Consider the following 22,440-nt stretch of genomic DNA (forward strand, 5'->3'; position numbering starts at 1 on the left):
AAAATAATTGAATGAAAAATGATTAACTATAAAAAATGAATGGAAGTGGAAGACTTTAGAAGTGCTCACTATTTTTGATGAATAAAGATTAATTATTTATATAAATATAATATATAATAGATATATAAATATGTCTATTTATTGTAATATGAAATGAGAAGAAATAAATTGATAGTTAAATAAGAATATTAGACACCTTGTCTTTTATACCTGTAAAACCTACATGCAATTTATGCATGGACTCTGGAGTCCAAAGAGAGAAACGTTGTCAGCTTAAAGTTTAATAGAAGTGGAGAGAAATTATAAAAAAAATTAGAGTAAACTGAGTAGGACTCTTGCCTTGCATGCTACCAACCAGAGTTCAATTTCTGGCATACTATATATTCCTCCATAAACCTCCAAGAGTAATACCTGTGCACAGAGCTAAGAGTAACAGCTGGGAACTATTGAATGTGGCCCCAAAATGAAATGAATTAGAGAAAATGAGACAACATATAAGAGAGAAGTTTAAATTTGTCCAAATTAACTAGAATTCATGTATACCCATGGCAAAGCTTAAATTTCATTCATCAGTATAACTCAATCCTAATAAATCGTGTGCAAATTATATTTAATATAAATTATGATGTATTGTTTTGCAGGTACTATTCAATATTTGCATCCCGAATATTGAATCCTAACAAAAAAATCTATGAAGCAGGTAATTTATGGATAAAGAAAATAAGGCAGAAAGGTTTCAATAAATTGTCCAAATCATATATATATATAAATGAGATGTATACATAAATAAAATCATACATAGACATAATGAAACCAAAGTAAAATTGTTGTTTCAGAATCTGTAATCTTTTTTTTTTTTTTTTTGGTTTTTGGGTCACATCTGGCAGCGCTCAGGGGTTACTCCTGGCTCCATGCTCAGAAATCTCCCCTGGCAGGCACAGGGGACCATATGGGATGCTGGATTCAAACCATATGGGATGCCAGGATTCTGCATGAAAGGCAAATGCCTTACCACCATGCTATCTCTCTGGCCCCTATAATCTTTTTTGTTTGGGAATAGGAGGCCACACCCAGCAGTGCTCAGAGTTTACTCCTGGCTTTGCATTCCTGGTGGTCCTCAGAGGGGACCATATGGGATGCCAGGGATTGAACCCAGATCATTGTGCAAAGTAAACACCTTTCTTTATTGTACTCTCACTCTGGCCCCCAAAGTCTATAATCTTAAATATGGTGCATCATAATAGATATGTGTTTGTTGGAAGGGGAGAAAACTAAGTGGAGAGAAGGAAAGGGGAGAGAGAGAGAACAAATGAACTAAAGAAGGAATGAAGGATAGATTAAAGGAGAGGAAAGCAATTTTGTAACTATCTCATGGTTGAAGTGAAGCCTCATGGAAGAAATGCTGGTCTGGGAGCAAATGCTGACACAAAAAGTAATCCAGGAAGATTGAAGGGAAATAAAACAGGTTCTGGAAAATTTCACCACAAGCCTCCTACCAGCAGTCAGTCAGCCCAGTTTCTTTTTTTTTTTTTTTTTGGGGGGGGGGGGTGAAGGAATGGGTTACAGCCTGTGGTGCTCAATCCAGCTTTGGAAAACGCAACTGAAAACTGTTTCTCCCTGAGATCTGAGGTTTTTATTAGTAAGCAAAAGACTACCCCATAGGGTGGAGAACAGGTAGGGTAAGGAAACAATCCTAAAGGTGCTTCAACCCAAAAGTACTCTCAGTCCAATGAGTGACAAGCACTAGCAAAGAAGAATCATCCTTAATAGGAAGGAAGGAAGGCAGGAAGGAAGGAAGGCAGGAAGGAAGGAAGGAAGGAAGGAAGGAAGGAAGGAAGGAAGGAAGGAAGGAAGGAAGGAAGGAAGGAAGGAAGGAAGGAAGGAAGGAAGGAAGGAAGGAAGGAAGGCAGGAAGGCAGGAAGGAAGGAAGGAAGGAAGGAAGGAAGGAAGGAAGGAAGGAAGGCAGGAAGGCAGGCAGGAAGGAAGGAAGGAAGGAAGGAAGGAAGGAAGGAAGGAAGGAAGGAAGGAAGGGAGGAAGGAAGGAAGGGAAGATGGGAGTAAGGGAGGAGGGAGGAAGGAAGGGAAGATGGGAGTAGGGGAGGAGGGAGGAAGGAAGGGAAGATGGGAGTAAGGGAGGAGGGAGGAAGGAAAGAAAGAAGGGAGGAAGGAAGGCAGGAAGGAAGGAAGGAAGGAAGGAAGGAAGGAAGGAAGGAAGGAAGGAAGGAAGGAAGGAAGGGAAGATGGGAAGATGGGAGTAAGGGAGGAGGGAGGAAGGAAGGAAAGATGGGAGTAAGGGAGGAGGGAGGAAGGAAAGAAAGAAGGGAGGAAGGAAGGAAGGGAGGAAGGAAGGAAGGAAGGAAGGAAGGGGGAAGGAAGGAGGAAGGAGGAAAAAGGAAGGGAGGGAGGAGAGAAGGAGGGAAGAAGGAAGGAAGAGATGAAGGAAGGGAGGGAGGGAGGGTGGGAGGGAGGGAGGGAAAAGCAGTGTTCCATGCTTACTCTATGTTCAGAGATCTTTCCTAGTGTAATGCTCAAGAGACCATCTAGGTTACAGGGGCTCTTATGTGGTTATGTGGGTTGGGCTTGTGCAAGGCAAATGCTCTACTTGCTGTACTAGCTCTCCATCCCCCCAAATAAATAATAGTTTTTAAAGAGAAGAAAAGAAAATTGGATTTCATAAGCTCCCCCTTTAGTCAGGCGTTAACAATTGGTTCTGCTTACATAATTCCAGTTATTCCTTTCCTTAGAACTCAGGAATAAAGTATCTTGAGTTTTAATCTCTGCCTTGGAACATCCTTGGATTTTGTTTTGTTTTCTTTCTTCTCTGTCCTTATAAGCTTTAAAGGGTGATAGTAACAAAGAGGAGTTTTCAGTAAAAAAAAAGAAGGGTTTTTTTGTGGTTTGTTTTGTTTGTTTGTTTGGGGGTCACACTCTGCAGTGCTCAAGAGATACTTCTCACACTTGTTCAGAACTCATGGCCCCTTACTTAACGTACTGGTCCTAGCAATAATCTTGGCATACACTGAGATTCCAATAAATCTAATAAAAAATGAAAAGCTATTTAATAAAAGATTACTTAGTCAGTTAGATCTCTTAGTGCTATCTTGAGACTAACACAGCACCAATGAATACTAAAATGGCAAATATTCTGAATACTCAGGGTTTTGTGTGCTATTAACAGTATCTCTTATCCACTGCTGGTGGGAATGCCGTTTAGTTCAACCTTTATGGAAAGCAATATGGAGATTCCTCCAAAAACTGGAAATCGAGCTCCCATACAACCCAGCTATACCACTCCTAGGAATATACCCTAGGAACACAAAAATACAATACAAAAACCCCTTCCTTACACCTATTTTCATTGCTGCACTATTTACCATAGCAAGACTCTGGAAACAACCAAGATGCCCTTCAACAGACGAATGGCTAAAGAAACTGTGGTACATATACACAATGGAATATTATGCAGCTGTCAGGAGAGATGAAGTCATAAAATTTTCCTATACATGGATGTACACGGAATCTATTATGCTGAGTGAAATGAGTCAGAGAGAGAGAGAGAAAAATGCAGAATGGTCTCACTCATCTATGGGTTTTAAGAAAAATGAAAGACATTCTTGCAATAATAATTTTCAGACACAAAAGAGAAAAGAGCTGAAAGTTCCAGCTCACCTCAGGAAGCTCACCACAAAGAGTGATGAGTTTAGTTATAGAAATAACTACATTTTGAACTGTCCTAATAATGAGAATGTATGAGGGAAATGGAGAGCCTGTTTAGAGTACAGGCAAGGGGTCGGGTGGGGAGGAGGGAGACTTGGGACATTGGTGATGGGAATGTTGCACTGGTGATGATCGGTGGTGTTCTTTACATGACTGAAACCCAAACACAATCATGTATGTAATCAAGGTGTTTAAATAAAAAAAATAAACAGTATCTCTTACAATAAACTTCAAACCTGTTATGCCAAAGGTCTTACTCTCATATCATCTCACTGAGTTACTGAAGATTAGTATTTATTTCCCTTAGATTACTTACTAATACTAGTACATTAAGTTGGAAACACCATCTTAAAATTAGAATGACAAAACTATTTAATAGCTGATAGAATTTGGATTATTTCTAGTTTGTTTGCTTTGTTGTTGTTTTTTTTTTATTTACTTCTACGTTGTGTACAATTCTTTGTGTGGTAATAATTTTGCTTCATTTTGATCCTTCTGACTATGTTTACTAGGTCTGATAAATTTTGATCTTAACTTTTTAAGACCCCTTGAATTATTTCCAAGTGAATTCATTTCTTTTTCAATCAGCAAGATATCTGGTCTTCCTATTCAAAATTAACAAACTGATTATAAAGAATTTTTCTTTTCTTTTTTTTTTTTTTTATTAGGAGCAGAGGATGTAACTCAGTGATAGTTACATGCTTTCTTTGTCCTTGGATTGCTCTTCACCCCACCCCCCAACCCAATATTTGGTTAGCAAACAATTTTTTAATCTGTACACTGCAAAAAATAGATTTATTATTTGGTTATGGGCCACACTCAACAGTATTCAGGGCTTACTACTATCTCTGTGCTCAGGGATCACTCCTAGTAAGGCTCTTCGTTCCAGGAATTGAACCCAAATCTACTGCATGCAAAGCAAGTGACCTTATCCATAATCTTTCCAGCCTCCAAAACATTCTTTTTTAAAATGTACTTTATTAAGTAACCATAATTTAGGAACTTATTGATAGTTGAGTTTTAGAGATATAATGTATAACTGAGTCTCTGGATCTTAGAAATAAAGCATTCTACTGACAGTGAAGCTCTCTAGACATATATAAACATCTTTTCCAGTGACAATGGCTTTTAGTTGGATGAATTTCAACTGGGTTTTCTCTTCTCCATCACAGGTATTGCTACACTATCTTATAACACAGCTGGGTTGGAATTTTACTGGGCTGTGGCAAATAGATAGTCCTATTTATCTTGGATAAACCTAAGAAAATGTCAGAATATAATGAGCTGGTTCTGGCCTGCTGTAATCACCCAAGAACAACTAGGTAGCCACACCTATAATCTTTGTGACCGGAGTGATCTGAAGACCACCTTTAGGGACTTAACTCTGGACTCAAGTCTGTGCTCTTGTTTTGGAATCCCAATAACTTTCCATTTGAAAGAGAATTGTTCAGAGTAATTTCTTTTCTTTTCTTTTCTTTTTTCCAGAGTAATTTCTGAATACTTAAACCACTTCTCTCCTTCAGGAATGCTGAGACAGGATTTATCTGGATACTCCTCCCTCAGGACATCCCTCCCTCAGTTCACCTTCCTAGATCAGGTGACACTCAGTTCAGTCTCCTTGAGGTGAGACAGGAAGTTTGGCCTTTTTTTTTTCCTTCTCAGAGTTGCTGAGTAATGGAAGCTTTACAGTTAGTTCTAGGATCCCATATTTTTTAGACACTTTGTACTATTCATTAGGACCTAAAACCAAGGATTTATAGCTTAGATGGGCGATATAGAAACATCTGTACCAGTGATATAGGGTGCAGATTCGTAAACTTCAATGTGAATGTCACCAGATTATATTATTTTAATAAAGATGATGCACAGTGTACTCAGCAGCTTCTGATTGAGAAGTCTGGGAAAGTGGAGTTTTGAAGAGCTCAAGAATTTGCTTCTCTAGTGATGGATGTTTTATTTGATTTTAAAATCATTTAGAAAGTCTAATATAAGTTCTATATGGCTGTCATATGTAGATTGCAATTACATGCACATACCAATGTATATATGGAACCTTTATTTTAATTTATATTTTTATTTTAATGATCTTATTGAAAAAGCCGTTATGATGCCTAGAAGTGCACTTCACCCATTTCTACAAATTTAGGATTTGACGCTGGTGCATTGCACTATTATAATGCACTTGATATTTAATTAAATTAAATCAAATTAATCTAGTTAATTTAATACATTTAATTGCATTGTAATACAATTAAATAAATTGTAAAATAATTTACAAGTGCAATCTTTGTATTTAGCTGTTGTTTCTCAGAGGCTTGAGATTTGAGGGTTTATCAAATCTAAGGTGAGCGGTTCCAGCTAGGACAGTCTAGTAAAACAGCCTGGGGCGAGTGGGATTGACAGGGCCTTGGACAAATCCGCCCCCTTTTGCAGCCTTCCCACTTCCCCTCGCTCCGCCTCTTTCCCCCTGGGTTTTTGAGTTTTTGCCAGAGTCGCTGCGGGTGCAAATCCTCGGCTCTGATCCAGGGCACACGTTCCAGGTCAGTGAGCAAATCCACTATTTCTGCCCGGCCACCGCTATCTCCACTGGTACTGAACTTCCAACTTGCCCCCCAAGTGTAACTGAGTTGCGCGGGTTCGCGGGTGGCGGAAGAGTAAGGGAGATACCCTCAGTGGAGAGTTGATTCCTATCTGGCAGATGGGCACAGAAAAGCCCCTTGGGAGCTAAGTCTGTGTACCGGGGAGTGAAACTGACAGCCTGATTCTAGAAGTTGGAGGTTATGGGGAGGCCGATCTGCAAGTTCGGGGCTCCAAACCGTAGAAAGTGATTGAAATTCGGAGCTCGGTGGCCCTTCCGCCATTCCCAGCGGGTCTGCTCCAGGAAGTGTGTCCCCCACCTCCCCACACCCAGGTCCTAGTCCCTCCTAGAGCGGATTGGGAGGGGAGTCTTCTAGGGTGTAACCAAGTCTGTGCAAAGGCCAGGCCTGGCGTTTCCGGAGCTCTTTCTCTCTCTTCCGACGGGAGCTGATCCTCCTACAGGTAGATTGCAATAAAGAAGAGAAAAACATTTCTGGAGGGTGGGAGAAATGAAACAGCAGGTAAAGGCCCTTGCCTTGCATGCTGCCAACCCGTGTTGATCCGTGATGATAGATAGATAGATGTTTCTCCCAGCCCTGCTATGTCTGATCCCTAGCTCTGGGCCTGGAGGAAACCCGGAGCCTGCGTGTAGTTTGAAGCCCCAAAATCTTAACAATACTCACGCCCAAAGGAAAATCTGAAGGGAGAGCCCTCTGCCCTGTAGAATTTATAGAAAGCTCCCAGGTTTGCTCCGCAGAGCCTTGTCATCTTAGCATCTTTTTTTTTTTTTTCTTTTCTTTTTTTTGGTTTTTGGGCCATACCCGGCGTTGCTCAGGGGTTACTCCTGGCTGTCTGCTCAGAAATAGCTCCTGGCAGGCACGGGGGACCATATGGGACACCGGGATTCGAACCAACCACCTTTGGTCCTGGATCGGCCGCTTGCAAGGCAAACGCCATTGTGCTATCTCTCCGGGCCCATCTTAGCATCTTGATGAGAGTCACCTCTGGAACATTGCAAGTTTTTTTTTTTTTTTTTCTTCCTTGAGGTTCCAGTCCTGTGGGCAAATCAGCCAATTGTGGGACTCACCAATTTTAGTCTGGGGGAAGTAAAAGGGCCTGGAAATATCTACTGTCGTTCCCCTTGTTTAACTCATGATATAAAGGAATTTTTATATATTTCTTTATCATTCTTAATATCAATGAGAGTATTGTAAAATTAGGTGTCTTTAATCCACCAACCGAAAGTGTATTGGTTAGAGCTAGAGTGTCCCACTTCCGGAAACCCTGTGTCGGCTTTCTGGCGCAGTCACAAAATGTCCTCTGTCCTCTCCTGATACTTAATCACACCTAGCTTCAGTTTCTTCCATTTAAAAGGTGAACAGAGTAATATTTTTATCCTGAAGTTTTGGTGAGGCAAAAGGATTTAGACTGTTTGCAAATGGTAGTATTCAGATTATGAATTATAGACAAAGTCAACCCTCTAAGAAACGCACACTTTGGGGGCTGGAGCAATAGTATAGTGATTGGGCATTTGGCTTGCACGCGGCTGACCTAGAAGGGACCACGGTCGATCTATGGTGTCCCATAAGGCCTCCCAAGCCAGGTGCGATTTCTGAGCACAGAGCCAGGAGTAACCCGAGTGTCACCGGATGTGGACAAAAACAACAACAACAACAAAAAGAATCGTTTTTAATAGAGTAGGAATAAAACGTTCAAATGCATTCTTATACAGGATGCTACAGATATTAAAACCAACTTAGTTTTAAAAATTGGGAATTAGAAATGGCCTGTCATAAATTCTATCTTTAAAAGACTCGGGGGCCAGGCATGTAGCTCAGTAGTTAAGCATTTACCTTGCAAATGTGAGACCTTGGGTTCCTATTCCAAGCATGTTGGTACAGGAATATTCCCTCTGAAGCAGACCCCCCTTCCCTTCAGACAAAGATACATATACACCCTAAATCAGAATTAGTCACAGCCATCAGACACACAAACACACACACACAATCATAAAGTCACAGCCATCCCAGATGCACATACACACAGACCTTTATTTATACTCAGAACAATATTGTCAGAGTTTTCCAAGTTGTTTTTGAAATGTATGGGTTTAGTGATTCTTTGCAAGCTAAAATTGTACAGTTAGTAATGTTCCTATTCAAATATTTGTTGATTGCCACCTATTAAGATGAAAGTGGAATATAACCCACAAGATATTGAAAAATATTATTCTCTAACTACAAGACAGTCATTTATGATTGTAGTTACTTTCTGTTTACTTTTTTACTGCTCTTTCACAAAGGCTAATGATATGTAAAAAGCCATGGTTATCTTGTTTTTAATTTCTAGTTTGAGCCCTGAATGAGCCCTGAGACGTGGTTCATCCTTAATGTTCCTTGTCCAGACACTGCCTTTTATCTGAAAGCATTTTCATATTGAATTATAAGCATTCTAATAAGATGCTTATATATAATATATTTTTTATATAATATATTGTACAATAATATGTATTATATATGATAAGATGATTATCTAACCTTCTGTTCATTCTGTCTCTTTTCCCACCCCTTATTAATTAATTTGCATTTTAAATAACATCAACCTGGGAATAGGAAGGTGTTTTTTTAAGGCATGGCTTTTGAAGTCTTAATATGTAGAGTTTGTGATCTTACTCTAAAGTGCAGATACTGAATTGGTTTGTATGAGACCAACAGATTTTGCCAGAAGAGCTCCCCCAAGCCCATAGGATGTGATTCCTTAGTGCAGAGCCAGGAGTTACCCCTGAGCATTGCCAGATATGGCTTAAAACAAAACAAGAATATCCAGATTAATTCTTTTGACAAAAAAAGAAATATAGGAATAAAGTGGATCATTTGTTATTAAAGTTTGTAAGCAGCCTCATTCAAAAGTAAACAGAAACACAAAATTGATGTTATATTTAAACTCATTGAATCTAAAATATTAAGTGTGTTTACTAGTTTTTAAAAATATGATAAAGGGGCTGGAAAGAGAGCATGGAGGTAAGGCATTTGCTTTGCATGCAGAAGGGCATTGGTTTGAATCCTGAGCCTGCCAGGAGTGATTTCTGAGCTTAGAGCCAGAAGTAACCCCTGAGCACTGCCGGATGTGACCAAAAAGCAAAAAATATATAGAGAGAGATTTTCTTACCAAGTCATAAAAAGCTGCTGTGTATTTTATATTGTTTAAGGCATCTCATTTCTGTCTAGTCGCTGTGCCTGTGCTCAAGTATGTGATTACTGTATTTTACAGCACAGTTCTAATTGATACTTAGAAGATTAGAAGGCTAAACCTTTAATTATTTTACTACTTTTCAGGAATTGTTTGGGACCACAACTCAGGTGCCTCAAGGCTTATTCTGGCTCTTTGTGCAGAGATCAGTCCTGGCAGTGTTTGGAAACTTTATGTTGAACCCATATAACTGGATCAGCCTCCTGCAAGGCAGATATACACTCCTTGTACTATCTTTTTTGACTCCTTATTGAATTTTTTTGTTATAATTTATATCTAGCAAGTTATCCTTGTAAGCACACAATTGTGCTCATATTGACATATATAGTTGTGCAATCAGCATCATAATCATGATTTATAAAAGACATTACCCCACCCTCACTTTCCTTGCATCCCTTCACAATTCATTCTATTTTGCAGTCCTGGGCCCTTTCATTCTTTACTCTTTTAAATAGTCTAGTTTTGTCTTTCCTGGAATTTTGTATAGATGGACTATAATTGGAGCTTTGCTGTCTAGTTTCTTTCACTTTGCATAAAGCTTCTGAGGTTCATTCAGTTTTAGTAGTTCCATTTTATTTAGATGTCTTTTTAAGAATAGAACTGGGCCTAAATGATGGCACTTCAGACAGTCAATGTGGGTTTGATTGCTGGCACCCCGTTTGGCCCTCTGAGCCCCAATAGGAATGATCACTGAGGCATTCACATAAACCAAGTACATTTTCATCTGAAATTACTGTACATATGTATATATGTTTAATACATATATTATGAATTATGTTGAGAGAGATAGAATAGACCTCTGTTAAAATAATAAATATATTATGTTTGTTGATTGCCCCATCCTTATTCTTGTTTTTGCTTTTGCACTGACGGGGATTCTCACATGCATGATAGCAATGCTTAAACAAACTTTAGTAACCATGCTCACATTTTTTTTAACTCTGAAGATCTCAAATAGCACAGTTGCTGGTGGAGGATAGAACTCATTACCTTATACATATGAGGGCCACACTTGTGCTCAGGTCTTACTCTCTCTGCTTAGAGATCACTCCATGCAGTCAGTTTTCAGGGGACCATAGATAACCAGGAATTGAACCAGGGATTGAACTAAAGTCAGTCACTTTAAAGGTTAGTGTCTTTTCTTTTTTCTTTATTTGGTTTTTGGGTCACACCCGGCAGCACTCAGGTTACTCCTGGTTCTACACTCAGAAATCGCTCCTGGCAGGCTGGGGGGACCATATGGGATGCCGGGATTCAAACCACTGACCTTCTGCATGCAAGGCAAATGCCTTACCTTCATGCTATCTCTCCAGCCCCAGGCTAGTGTCTTTTCATCCCATACATAACATCCTGTGAATTCTCAGATTTGATCCCAGTATACCAAATCTGCCAGGAGAGATCCCTGAGTGCAGAGCCAGGAGTAAGTCCTTAATACTTCAGGTAGGTTCCCAAATCAAAAACTAAGTAAGTAAATAAGAACTTTTTTTAGGTCTCTGATCCATTTTGAATTAGTTAAAGATTTCAAATTCTTTGTGTGTGTGTGTGTGTGTGTGTGTGTGTGTGTGTGTGTGTGTGTGTGTGTGTGTCTCCATGTCTGGCTGCTTTAATACCATTTTATTAAAAAAAATCGATTCCTTGTGCTTATCAGAGGTCATTTGGTGATATTATGAGTGTGTGTTTTTAGCTCCTGCTCTGTTGAATTGATCTATTTGTCTATTTCACTAATGTATTGATTGTATTGATTGCTATATCCTTTGTAGTTTGTCTTAAAGTTAACTAGCATCAGTCTTCCAATTCTGTTCTCTCTTAATATTGTGTTGAAAATTCTGAGTCTTTTGCTTTTCTTTAAAAACTCAGTTTATCGATATCATAAAATACATGTTGATTGAGATTTACATTAAATTTATTAGTCAGTTTTGAAAGGATGAACATCTTGACAATTTTGACTTTTTTATAATTGAACAATATTACATTTAATTGTTTTATTTAATTTATCAGGGTTTTATAATTGTCCACATGGATATATTATATATATATGTAATTTATTCCTATTTCATTTGGAAGATGTAATAAAAATGATCTTGTATTTTAAATTCCAAATTACTTGACTCATGATTATTTAGTAAAGTGATTGACTCTTGTATATTAATTAGAATTCTACAGGTTTGCTTTGATTACTTATTATTTCTAGAAATTTGGCCAATTATGTTGGATATTTTTGCTAAATCTTTTCAACTGTATAGTTGTTTGGCTTTTTCCTTCCTAGGTTGTATGCCTTTTATGTCCTTTTTATTCTCATTGCCTGAGCTGGAACTTTTAGTACAGTTTTGAAAAGGAGTGCCGAGAGGAGACATCTTTTATATCTTAATTTAGTGAGAACATACTGAGGTTCTCATCATTATTATAGTGTTAGATGGAATAAAAACAACTAATCATATCGCATTTTATTAAGCAGACTTCTATTACTTTCTTGGTAAGATTTAATTATGGATGTCAGATATTGTCAGGTACTTTTATCAGCATACATTTATTTATTTGTTTATTATTTATTTTGGTTTTGGGGCTCTACCCATCCATGGTTGGGGTGCTCCTGGCTCTACATTTATAATTGCTCAGAAATAGCTCCTGGCAGGCACGGGGAACCATATGGGACACCGGGATTCGAACCAATCACCTTTGGTCCTGGATTGGCTGCTTGCAAGGCAAACGCCGCTGTGCTGTATCTCCGGGCCCAGATGATATTAATATTTTGTCTTCTCTTCTGTACTCTTATTTTTTGCCTTAGCCTGGCTTGAGGTATTTATGTCAGTAGTCTTGTCAAAGACTTTTTTTTTTTTTTGATTGTTTTTTTTTGGGGGGGGCCACACCCGGTGACGCTCAGGGGTTACTGCTGGCTATGCGCTCAGAAGTCGCTCCTGGCTTGGGGGACCATATGGGATGCCGGGGGATTGAACCGCGGTCTGTCCTAGGCTGGCAAGGCAGACACTTTACCTCTAGCGCCCTCGCGCCGGCCCCCAAGGACTTTTTTTTTTTAAATAATTTTTATTGAGACCAATGTGAATTACAAGTCTTTCCTCTTTCACAGTTACATTCAAGGTACACAATGACAGTGAATTAGGGCAATTTCCACCACCATTGTTGTTGACCTCCCTCCACCCCTGTTCCCAGCATGCTTCTCCTGTCTCCACCCTTAGCCCCCTGGACTGCTAGTGTAACAAGTTCCTTTTGTGTATAGCTTGTTGTAGTTTGGATCTTTTGATTTCATTGTCTTTGACTTTGGGTTGGGTATTTAGGGTATTTTTTATTTCCACTCAGTGTTCTTGAGATTACTTGCCCCTGGTACCATCCACTTTTTTTATTTTCCAATTTATGAGGCAGAACAAGCTGATTTATGCTCTATGGTTCTGTTGGAAACAAACAAACAAACAAACAAACAAAAAACAGCGGGGATGAGCCCCTGTGTAGAAGCTATGAATTCAAATTTAAAAGAAGAAAGAACGAAAAAGAAAAAACAAAACAAAACCAAATTAAAAAGAAATAGGAGAGGGTCTGGTGTGGCAATTTTTTTGTTGTTGTTTTGTTTTTATTTTTGCATAGGAACAGAAGTTGGGTAAATAGAAAGGAAATACACTCGGACTAAGAGATACAGGGTTTCTCCATTTTTGAAGCATACTGTCATGGGATCATCTACAGGTTACAGGTTTAGTGTCGAACCCGCAGGTATTTTTATGGTGCCAGGAAAAGTTCTGCTCAGTGGTGGCTGTTGTAGTCAGTCTTCTGTAATTAGTGATCTTGGTTTTTGCACAGATTCTGGATGGAGTGTCTTCTGATTTCATCTCACAGTTAGGTGCCGAGGTAGGGCAACCTGCCCTTAGATCAAGTTGTTGCTGTTTCCTCATCATCAGGGTGTTGTATGAACTTACCCTGGCACAAGTTGGTGTCAGAACCATATTAGGGACTCCCCTGAGGAGAATTTGATTCCTGATGCTGGTGCAGAGAACTGTGTCAGTTCTAAGGTTGGGAGCAGGGGTTCAGGGTTGGATCACATGTGGTCTAAGTTAAGTCCCCATGACAAGTGTTCAGGGTGTGAGGTGCCCCTGTATTATAAAATTTATGAATTCTTATCCCTAGTAGATAAGAGCTTGATTCTATACATAAAATATCCTCATTTTAGAATGCCTATGCAAAAAGGAACCATGCCATATTGTAAGTGCATTAGAGGGTAAAAATAGCAGGCTATATAGTCTCTGTGCCCTGGTTTGGGCCTGAGTTATTTTATCTCAGACAAGACTTTTCTTCTAGAATTTTGTATTAAGTGGAACCAGAACAAACCAAATAAGTAAGTAAGTAAGTAAGTAAGTAAGTAAGTAAGTAAGTAAGTAAGTAAGTAAGTAAGTGAAAATTTAAAAAAATGCAATGCCTTCTGGAGCTGAATCCAGTAGCATGCTCCAGCCTATGTTGGGTGGTGTGTGAGAGAAAGGCCCACCTAGAATGAGTCAGTAAGAGTGGTGGTTGCAACTTCTTGCCAGGGCTAGAGATGTGGGACTGATACTCTGTCCTTTCGCTTTGGGAGCTGTATGGTGGCTTTTTGGGGCAGGGGGTCAGTCTTGGTTCTTAATGAGTTAAGAACAGAGGATGAAGAGGGTTAAATAGGGAGGTATAGTGTATCAGGATTGAGGGTGCGAGAGGATAGATGAAGTTCTGAACTAGGAGAAAAGAGGGATAATTTATCAGAGAGGCTATATACAATGTAGGCATGGTTTGTTTACAGTATAGATTAGGCAGACAAAGTACAGTCCACTGCATACATACTCATGTCCACTTATATACAAACTTTAGAGATCTATTAATAGGTTGTAGTTGGAGCCTGACCCTTATGGGATGGGTCAGCATGCTTAAGAAATAATTGAATTAAGAAAAAAAATAAATTTGAAAAATGGCATAGAAGAGAAAAAAGAAAGAAGAGAAAGAAATAAAAGAGAAAAAATAATAAGTTGGGTCGGTATCTCAGAGGGGTGTTTGGGTCATGCCTGGTTGTACTCAGGGTCTACTCTTGTTGGGCTCAGGAATCATAGGGATTATGAGAATCAAACTTGCACTGACTTCGTACAGAGCCAAGTACCAGGCTATTCAGGTAATGAAATGCATTAAGAGAAAGTTAGATAAAGGAAGACATGCAAATTTCAGGGTAAAGAGTTCTTCCTCTAGAAATAGCAAGTACAAATATCCTAAAACAGCGGTGTGTTTTGGAAATTTTAACACTGAGGGTATATGGCTTTTGTGTTAGTTTGTTTTTTACATTTGGGCCACACTTAACAGTGGACAAGGCTTACTCCTGGCTCTGAGCTCAGGGATCACTCCTGGTGGACTTGGGGGGACCATCTGGGGTATCAGGTATTGAACCCTGGCCAGCTGCTTGCAAAGCAATCGTCTCACCTGCTGTTCTCCTGCTCTAGCCCTGAGGGTGGGTTTTTATTAATCTGGAAACCAAGCAGGTGGCAACTCATTCAGTTCAACTCATCTACACAAGGTCCTCTGTTCCTCCAATAAGAATTAATGGAAACTATTCATTGTTGCTCTATTAAGTGTGGAAATTCACAGCTGATGAAAGCTGGGTATTTAAAATGTCTGTTTTTTAGCAAAGTGAAATATAACTTTAGTCATATACAAGGAGGGAAAGAGAAAGACTAAAGAGGTCACTGACCTCTCTGGAAGGGAGAGATCTGAGACTATCCTGTTAAGTAAATAAATTAAATTACATATGTCAGGCCGGCGCGGTGGCACTAGAGGTAAGGTGTCTGCTTTGCCAGCGCTAGCCTAGGACGGACCACGGTTCCATCCCCCTGTGTCCCATATGGACCCCCAAACCAGGAGCGACTTCTGAGAGCATAGCCAGGAGTAACCCCTGAGCGTTACCAGGTGTGGCCCTAAAACAAAACAAAACAAAACAAAAAATTACATATGTCATATGGGGTGATTCCCAGAATGTTTATTGTTAAAAAGTGTTTCAAGTTGAAATTGGTAACCTTATATGTTACTCACTCTTTTTCCTACCCTGGCCCTATTTTTCATTTGTTTCTTCATTTATACAGAAGACTATTGACAGGAAGCACTTTAGAAGTCAGAATTTAGAAGGAGAATTACAACGATGACTTCAACAGTGTTGGTGGACATACAAGAAGAGGTGACCTGCCCCATCTGCCTGGAGCTCCTAACAGAACCACTGAGCATAGACTGTGGCCACAGCTTCTGCCAAGCCTGCATCATAGCGAACCACAAGGAATCAGTAATTGGCCAAGAAGGGATGAGCAGCTGCCCTGTGTGCCATATCAGCTACCAGCCCGAGAACCTCCGCCCTAACCGGCACCTGGCTAACATAGCAGAAAGACTCAGAGAGGTAGTGCTGGGCTCTGGAAAGCAACTGACAGCAAATCTCTGTGCTAATCATGGGGAGAAACTCCAGCTCTTTTGTAAAGAGGATGGGAAGGTCATTTGCTGGCTTTGTGAGAGGTCTCAAGAACACCGTGGTCACCAAACATTGCTAATGGAGGAGGTGGCCCAGGAGTACCAGGTAGGAACCCAGAGGAAGAAAATAGCAAAGTACACGCTCCTTAGCAGGAGATTCTAAGATTCTATACCTCTTATGTGACTTAATTTTTTGGTTTTTTGGGGGACTATAACCAGCAGTGCCCTGGACTGACTCCTGGCTCTGTGCTTAGGAAACACTCCTGACAGGGATGAGGGACCACATGGAACGCTGGGAATCAAACCCAGTTTAGCTTTGTGTAAAGGAGGTACTCACTGTACTATTATTACTTTGGCCCTTAATATCAATCTAGAAAATATGAGCCCACTCTTCCCACTGGGAACGTAGCTTAGCAACAGAACACTTTCTTGCATCCTGAGTTATATTATATATATATATAAAGTGTGCCTACAGCATGAGTGGTAGATATTAGTTTTGTCTTTCTTTTTTTCTTCTGTTTTGGGCTACCTGAACTTCCAGTTTGTCTGGAATTTTTATGTGGATGGGGGAAATGTTGGTAGTGAGAGTAAACCATTTATATTTATTTGTGTTTTGATTCCTTCTCTAGAAAAAAAGATGGGGCCATAACGACAGTACAGCACATAAGGTACTTGTGCCTTGCATGCAGCTGACCTAGATTCTATCCCTGCCTGGCATCTGGCATCCCATCATCCGGTTCTCTGAGTACAGGCAGGAGTGATCCCTGAGCACCACTGTGTAGCCCAAAAATGAAACCAGAAAGATTGATTGACTATACGAGCCTATTTTCATTTCCTTTTTAGGAGGAGGAGGGAGGGAGGGAGAAAAAAGAGAGAGAGAGAGAGAGAGAGAGAGAGAGAGAGAGAGAGAGAGAGAGAGAGAGAAAGAAAGAGAGAGATTATATCAGTCTGACTGATATAGTCAGAGTCTCTCTCTCTCTCTCTCTCTCTCTCTCTCTCTCTCACTATATCAACTTATGTCATTCTCTTTTTAGGAAATATACTTTGGCCTTCTACATTTTCCACCTAAGGATAGTACTGTAGGCCTCTAAGGACAGCATAATTTGAATCCCATCCATTCATTATTAGAGACAATTTATCACTTGACCCTTCTTACCTAGTATATTTCTTCCAGGAAAAGTTCCAGGAGTCTCTTAAGAAGCTGAAGCAAGAACAGGAGGAAGCAGAGAAATTAAATGCTGTTATTAGAGAAAAGAGAGAATCCTGGAAGGTAAAGGATTCTTCCTGAGGATGTTGTAGGGCAGGAACTATGGAAGTTTATGATAGTTCAGGGTAAAGACTTCCTGATCCTATCTATTCTCCATCTGAGTAAAACAACTTTCTTTTGTTTGGATTTTGGTGCTTTCGTTTTTTGGGGGGGGCACACCTGGTGACACTCAGGGGTTATTCCTGACTTTGCACTCAGAAATTGCTCCAGGCTTGGGGGACTGTATGGACGCCTGGAGATAGAACTTTGGTCCATCCTGGATAACTCATGCAATTTTTGTGCTTTTTAATCAAAGGTCTTGTGAGCAAGAGAGATAAACTGGAAGTGAGAAAATGAACTTAGCTATGGGAAGTTCAGGTTTTTGTAGACCATTTCATAACAGGAAGCATACCATGAATTGCTGGTTCTAGAACTTATTCTACAATTTCAAGTTCTGAAAATTAGAAAACAGATTAGTCAAAGGTCAGCCTTCTATGCCAGTTCTCAAAATTGGAAGATATAGAGGTTTGAGAGGTCCTGGAGGTTGCCTAGAATTTAGGCCTCAATCAATAGTCACAGTTTTATGGAGGAGATCTAGATAAGGCAACTTCAGAAGGGCTAATGTGAGCTGAGATGGTGAGAAAGAACTGGTTCTGCAGGATTCATTTCCCAATGATTCTGCCTTGTCTAGTGGGAGCTAGTCTGGAAAGTTGTGCTAAATCTAACTACTCCACTCCAAGACAGTACAACAAAAAAGAAAAAAGCAACTAAAGCCCAGCATTCTCTTTCTCTTCCTTGAAGAATCAGTTAGAACCTGAGAAACTCAGGATTCAGACAGAGTTTAATAAGTTGAGAAGCATTCTAGACAAAGAGGAGCAGCGACAACTGAAAAAGTTGGAGGATGAAGAGAGAAAGGGGCTAAGTATTATTGAAAAGGCTGAGCAAGATCTGGTCCAGCAGAGCCAGTCACTGGGTGAGCTGGTCTTCGATTTAGAGCGTCGGTGTCAGGGGTCCACGACAGAATTGCTGCAGGTAAGATTCAGAAGTTGATTCTAATCTGAAAGTCAGGGCATAAAAAAGATGAACTTTCCTTTCTTTTTGTAATATCCTGATTTAAGGGCAAAATATCTATGTGTCTTTATTTTTGTTAAATTGTGCAGAGGTCATAAATAAACCATGGGACAGTTAAAAACATGTTAAGAGAATGTCTCAATTTTAGATATAATTGGTGGTCCAAAAGTTTGTTTGATACTTTGGAGGAGATCTGCTTTATCTAGATCTGTTGTATCCAACAGTGGAAATTATCAAAGCATGTGTAGTATTGAAATCAAGAAGTTAAATAGAGGTAAGATAAGGAAGTTAAATAGAGATAGAATAAGGCTTAGAAGAGAGCAGCTGCATTTCATGCCTTTATCAAAATTTTCTCAAGAGGAACTATAATTTAAGTAATTGAGATTTGTGAAATACATTTAAAGATTTTATATATATGTATATAGACACACATAAACACTGAAAAAAGAAAAGATATTGAATTAATTAAATGCTTTCCAAGATCCCTACATGGCATTTCAAAAAGTCTACCCTGAGTTTTTAATAGCTACCTGTGATCTTCAGCTAGGACCATCTTTCTTGGTCCTATTATATTATGACATGATGGGAATGAATGTGACACAGATGAAGTTGTATTGGAAGGCAGGACCTATTATTCCTTGATTAACTTCGTTTTTTCCTCCCTAGGATGTGTGCGATGTTACGAAAAGGTAAGTGAAGGAGAACAAAGGTGATTTCCTTGGATTAACAAAAGATTTTACAGAGTATTTTTTTTGACTTTTTTTTTTGGGGGGGGGGCCCACACCCGGCGGTGCTCAGGGTTCACTTCTGGCTGTCTGCTCAGAAATAGCTGCTGGCAGGCATGGGGACCATATGGGACACCGGGATTCAAACCAACCACCTTTGGTCCTGGATCTGCTGCTTGCAAGGCAAACACCGCTGTGCTATCTCTCCGGGCCCCAGAGTAATTTTTTTTTAACCTTCTAGTCAATGGGAAGGGTGAGGGAAACCCCGACAAAGAAGATTTCGGACTATGGTGTCTTGCTTTATTTATTTAAAGAACTTTGGGGTCCTCCTGATGAAAGGCTATGGTTTCTGTGGTAGAATTTGGGTGATGGGAAATCACAAACTGCAGATTGTAATTCCCTTAAGAATAAAGGCTATTGGGGCCACCGGAGAGATAGCATGGAGGTGGAGTGTTCACCTTATATGCAGAAGGACAATGGTTCAATCCCTGGCATCCCATATGGTCCACCGAGCCTGCCAGGATCGATTTCTGAGTGTAGAGCCAGAAGTAACCCCTGCATCTCTAATTGGCTTTTTCTCCTCTTGACGTTTTTTACTCTGGAAAAATCTTCATTTAATTCTCTTTTTCTTTTTCACTTTATAGTTTTCAAATAAACTTATCTTACTTTAAAAAAGAAAAGGAAAGAAAAAGTCCAGAAAACAAAACCAAACGATCAGCTATCAGTGACTCTAGTACTCATAGTGAAATCCATGTCCTTTTATACCGCTTTCTATTCAGCAGAGTAAATTCTCCTGCCAATTTTAAGAAAAAATTTTCCCCATTTTAAGAAAAAAAATAATCTTGACTATTTGCCTTAAAAATCTTTTTCATGCTAGTTTTTTTGCAATAGTTTAATTTTTGCTCTTGATACTTTCACATTCCACCTTTTTGCCTCCAGAAATCAAAACCCTGAAGTTTTGAGAAAATTGGGTTTTTGGCTCTGAAACAAAATACACTCTCTGTTAACAATGTAGAATCTCATCCTCAAGATTACCATCAGTTATACATTTGGAACCCTGAAGCTTCTAAAACAAGTACATGAAATATGAAGCCTGTTGTTATTTTCAAAGTCTTTATTCTTAATTTAGAAGGGAGAACATCTCTAGTTTTGAGGCCTACCTCCCTTGGTTCTTAGGAAAACTGATGCCCAAACTCACAGACTATAAAAGAACCCTTGCCTGATAATCTCAGAGCCCCAGCACCAGACTCCTGATGATGTACTACCTGTCCAGAGATATCTCTAGACTCCTACCTTCTGGAGATGTTTGTAGATAATCACCTCTAAAATGGCAGACATGGGTCCAGAGTAATAGCACAGCAGGTAGGGTGTTTGCCTTGTATATGCCTACCCAGGTTCTATCCCCAGCATCCCATATGGTCCCCTGAGCCTGCCAGGAGTAATGATTTCTGAGTGCAGATTCAGGAATAACCCCTGAGCACTACCAGGTGTGGCCCGGAAACATAAAATAAAATTAAAAGAATAACAGACTTAAAAGTATTTTCTAAAGGTAACAAAGGACTTCTAGCCATCTTTGTTACTATTTTTTTACAGTCTATGATGAAAAGAAAGAAGACAAAATTACTGTATTTTAGGAAAGAGTACCAACATGTTTAAATGAGGTTTTAGGTTAGCTCATTAAAATTTACACAAGATTGTAAGGAGTTACAATTTGCCATTTGCAAAGTTATGTTAATTTTCTTTAAAAAACGAATGTTGGGGTGAGCCAGTGAGCCAGGGATGAGAGACTGGTGTTTGAGGTCACTAGTGTAAAAACATTTTTTTTTCTAGGAGTGAAGTCTGGTCTCTGAAGAAACCAGAAAGTCTCCCCACAAAGCTGAAGAGTAGGTTTCGAGCCCCAGATTTGAAAAAGATGTTGCGAGTGTTTAGAGGTGAGACAATTCATAGGACAGAGGTTAGATGTGGGATGATTGACTTGTTTATGTAAAAATTAGATAAGAAATTGGGCCCGGAGAGATAGCGCAGCGGCGTTTGCCTTGCAAGCAGCCGATCCAGGACCAAAGGTGTTTTGTTCGAATCCCGGTGTCCCATATGGTCCCCCTTGTTTGCCAGGAGCTATTTCTGAGCAGACGGCCAGGAGTAACCCCTGAGCATCGCCAGGTGTGGCCCAAAAAACAAACAAAAAAAATTAGATAATAAAGTGTAGTTGGTATTGGTTTGAGAATAAGGATATAATATACTAAAGAAGATACAGTTCATACTTAAGTGGGAATTGTGTGGTCAGCTTAATGGTGTGGTCAGTCTGGTAAAGAAATCAAATCTGAGGTGGGTTGTTTCTAAACAATAGGACTGACTTTTTATCATTGCAGAATTGACAGATGTCCAGAGCCACTGGGGTAAGTAGAAACCACAGCCTGTTTGAGTTAACCGATTGTCCTCCCACATATATTCCTTCCCACAAGCAAGGAAATACTTATCCCTCCAGGAATCCTCCCACTGTAGTTTGCATTCCTATCACCCACTTACTATATTTCTGTGTACCCATCCTTATCTGCTGATATTGTTTGTTTTACTACAGTGGATGTGACTATGAATCCACACACAGCTACTATAAATCTTGTGATGGCCAAAAACCGGAGACAAGTGAGGTATGTGGGTGGTGAACTATCTGGTTCTCCTCTGGAAGAATATTATGACTGTAGTATCTTGGGCTCTCAGCACTTCTCCTCAGGAAAACATTACTGGGAGGTAGATGTGACCAAGAAGACAGACTGGATCCTGGGGGTATGCAGTCATTCAACGGAACCTGCAGTCTCTTTCAATCAATTTGCACAAAGTCGGAATGCGTACTCTAGGTATCAACCTCAAAGTGGCTTCTGGGTAATTGGATTACATCATAAACATGAATACCGAGCCTATGAAGACTCCTCTACAGCCTTGCTTCTCTCCATGACTGTGCCCCCTCGTCGAGTTGGTGTGTTCTTGGACTATGAGGCTGGCACTGTCTCATTTTACAATGTCACAAACCATGGCTTTCCCATCTATACCTTCTCTAAATATTATTTTCCTACCACCCTTTGCCCATATTTTAATACATGTAACTGTGTGGTCCCAATGACCCTGCGTCGTCCAGGCCCTTAAACATTTCCTTTCTCTGTCTCCAGTTGAGACTCATTTGAACCTCAGTATCTCCGTTCTAACTTAATTTCTGTGTTCTTATTCCTTTTATTTGTCCTAGGATGTAGCAGTGCTGATGATGAACATCCTTGATTAGTTGCATATCTTAAGATGTGTAGAATAAAACAACTTTGTGTCGTTAAGGATGATAGTTGAAGGAAATCATCTTTGTTATGGCATGGATTCAAATTATAAATATTCTTTCTATAATTT

At 39.7% G+C, this 22,440-nt stretch overlaps 1 protein-coding gene across 1 annotated transcript; it reads left to right on the forward strand.

Annotated features, from left to right (window-relative positions):
• The first annotated feature begins 15,682 nt into the window (after positions 1 to 15,682).
• TRIM6 (tripartite motif containing 6) lies at positions 15,683 to 22,208 on the forward strand. Its single transcript, XM_049780505.1, has 7 exons — positions 15,683 to 16,114; positions 17,183 to 17,278; positions 18,056 to 18,286; positions 18,992 to 19,014; positions 20,881 to 20,981; positions 21,420 to 21,446; positions 21,629 to 22,208. Exons 1-7 carry the CDS (start codon positions 15,692 to 15,694, stop codon positions 22,189 to 22,191), a joined length of 1,464 nt encoding a protein of 487 aa, XP_049636462.1. The 5' UTR covers positions 15,683 to 15,691; the 3' UTR covers positions 22,192 to 22,208.
• The last annotated feature ends 232 nt before the right edge of the window (positions 22,209 to 22,440 follow it).

This window comes from Suncus etruscus, chromosome 9, assembly GCF_024139225.1.
Source record: "Suncus etruscus isolate mSunEtr1 chromosome 9, mSunEtr1.pri.cur, whole genome shotgun sequence".
NCBI lineage: Eukaryota > Metazoa > Chordata > Mammalia > Eulipotyphla > Soricidae > Suncus > Suncus etruscus.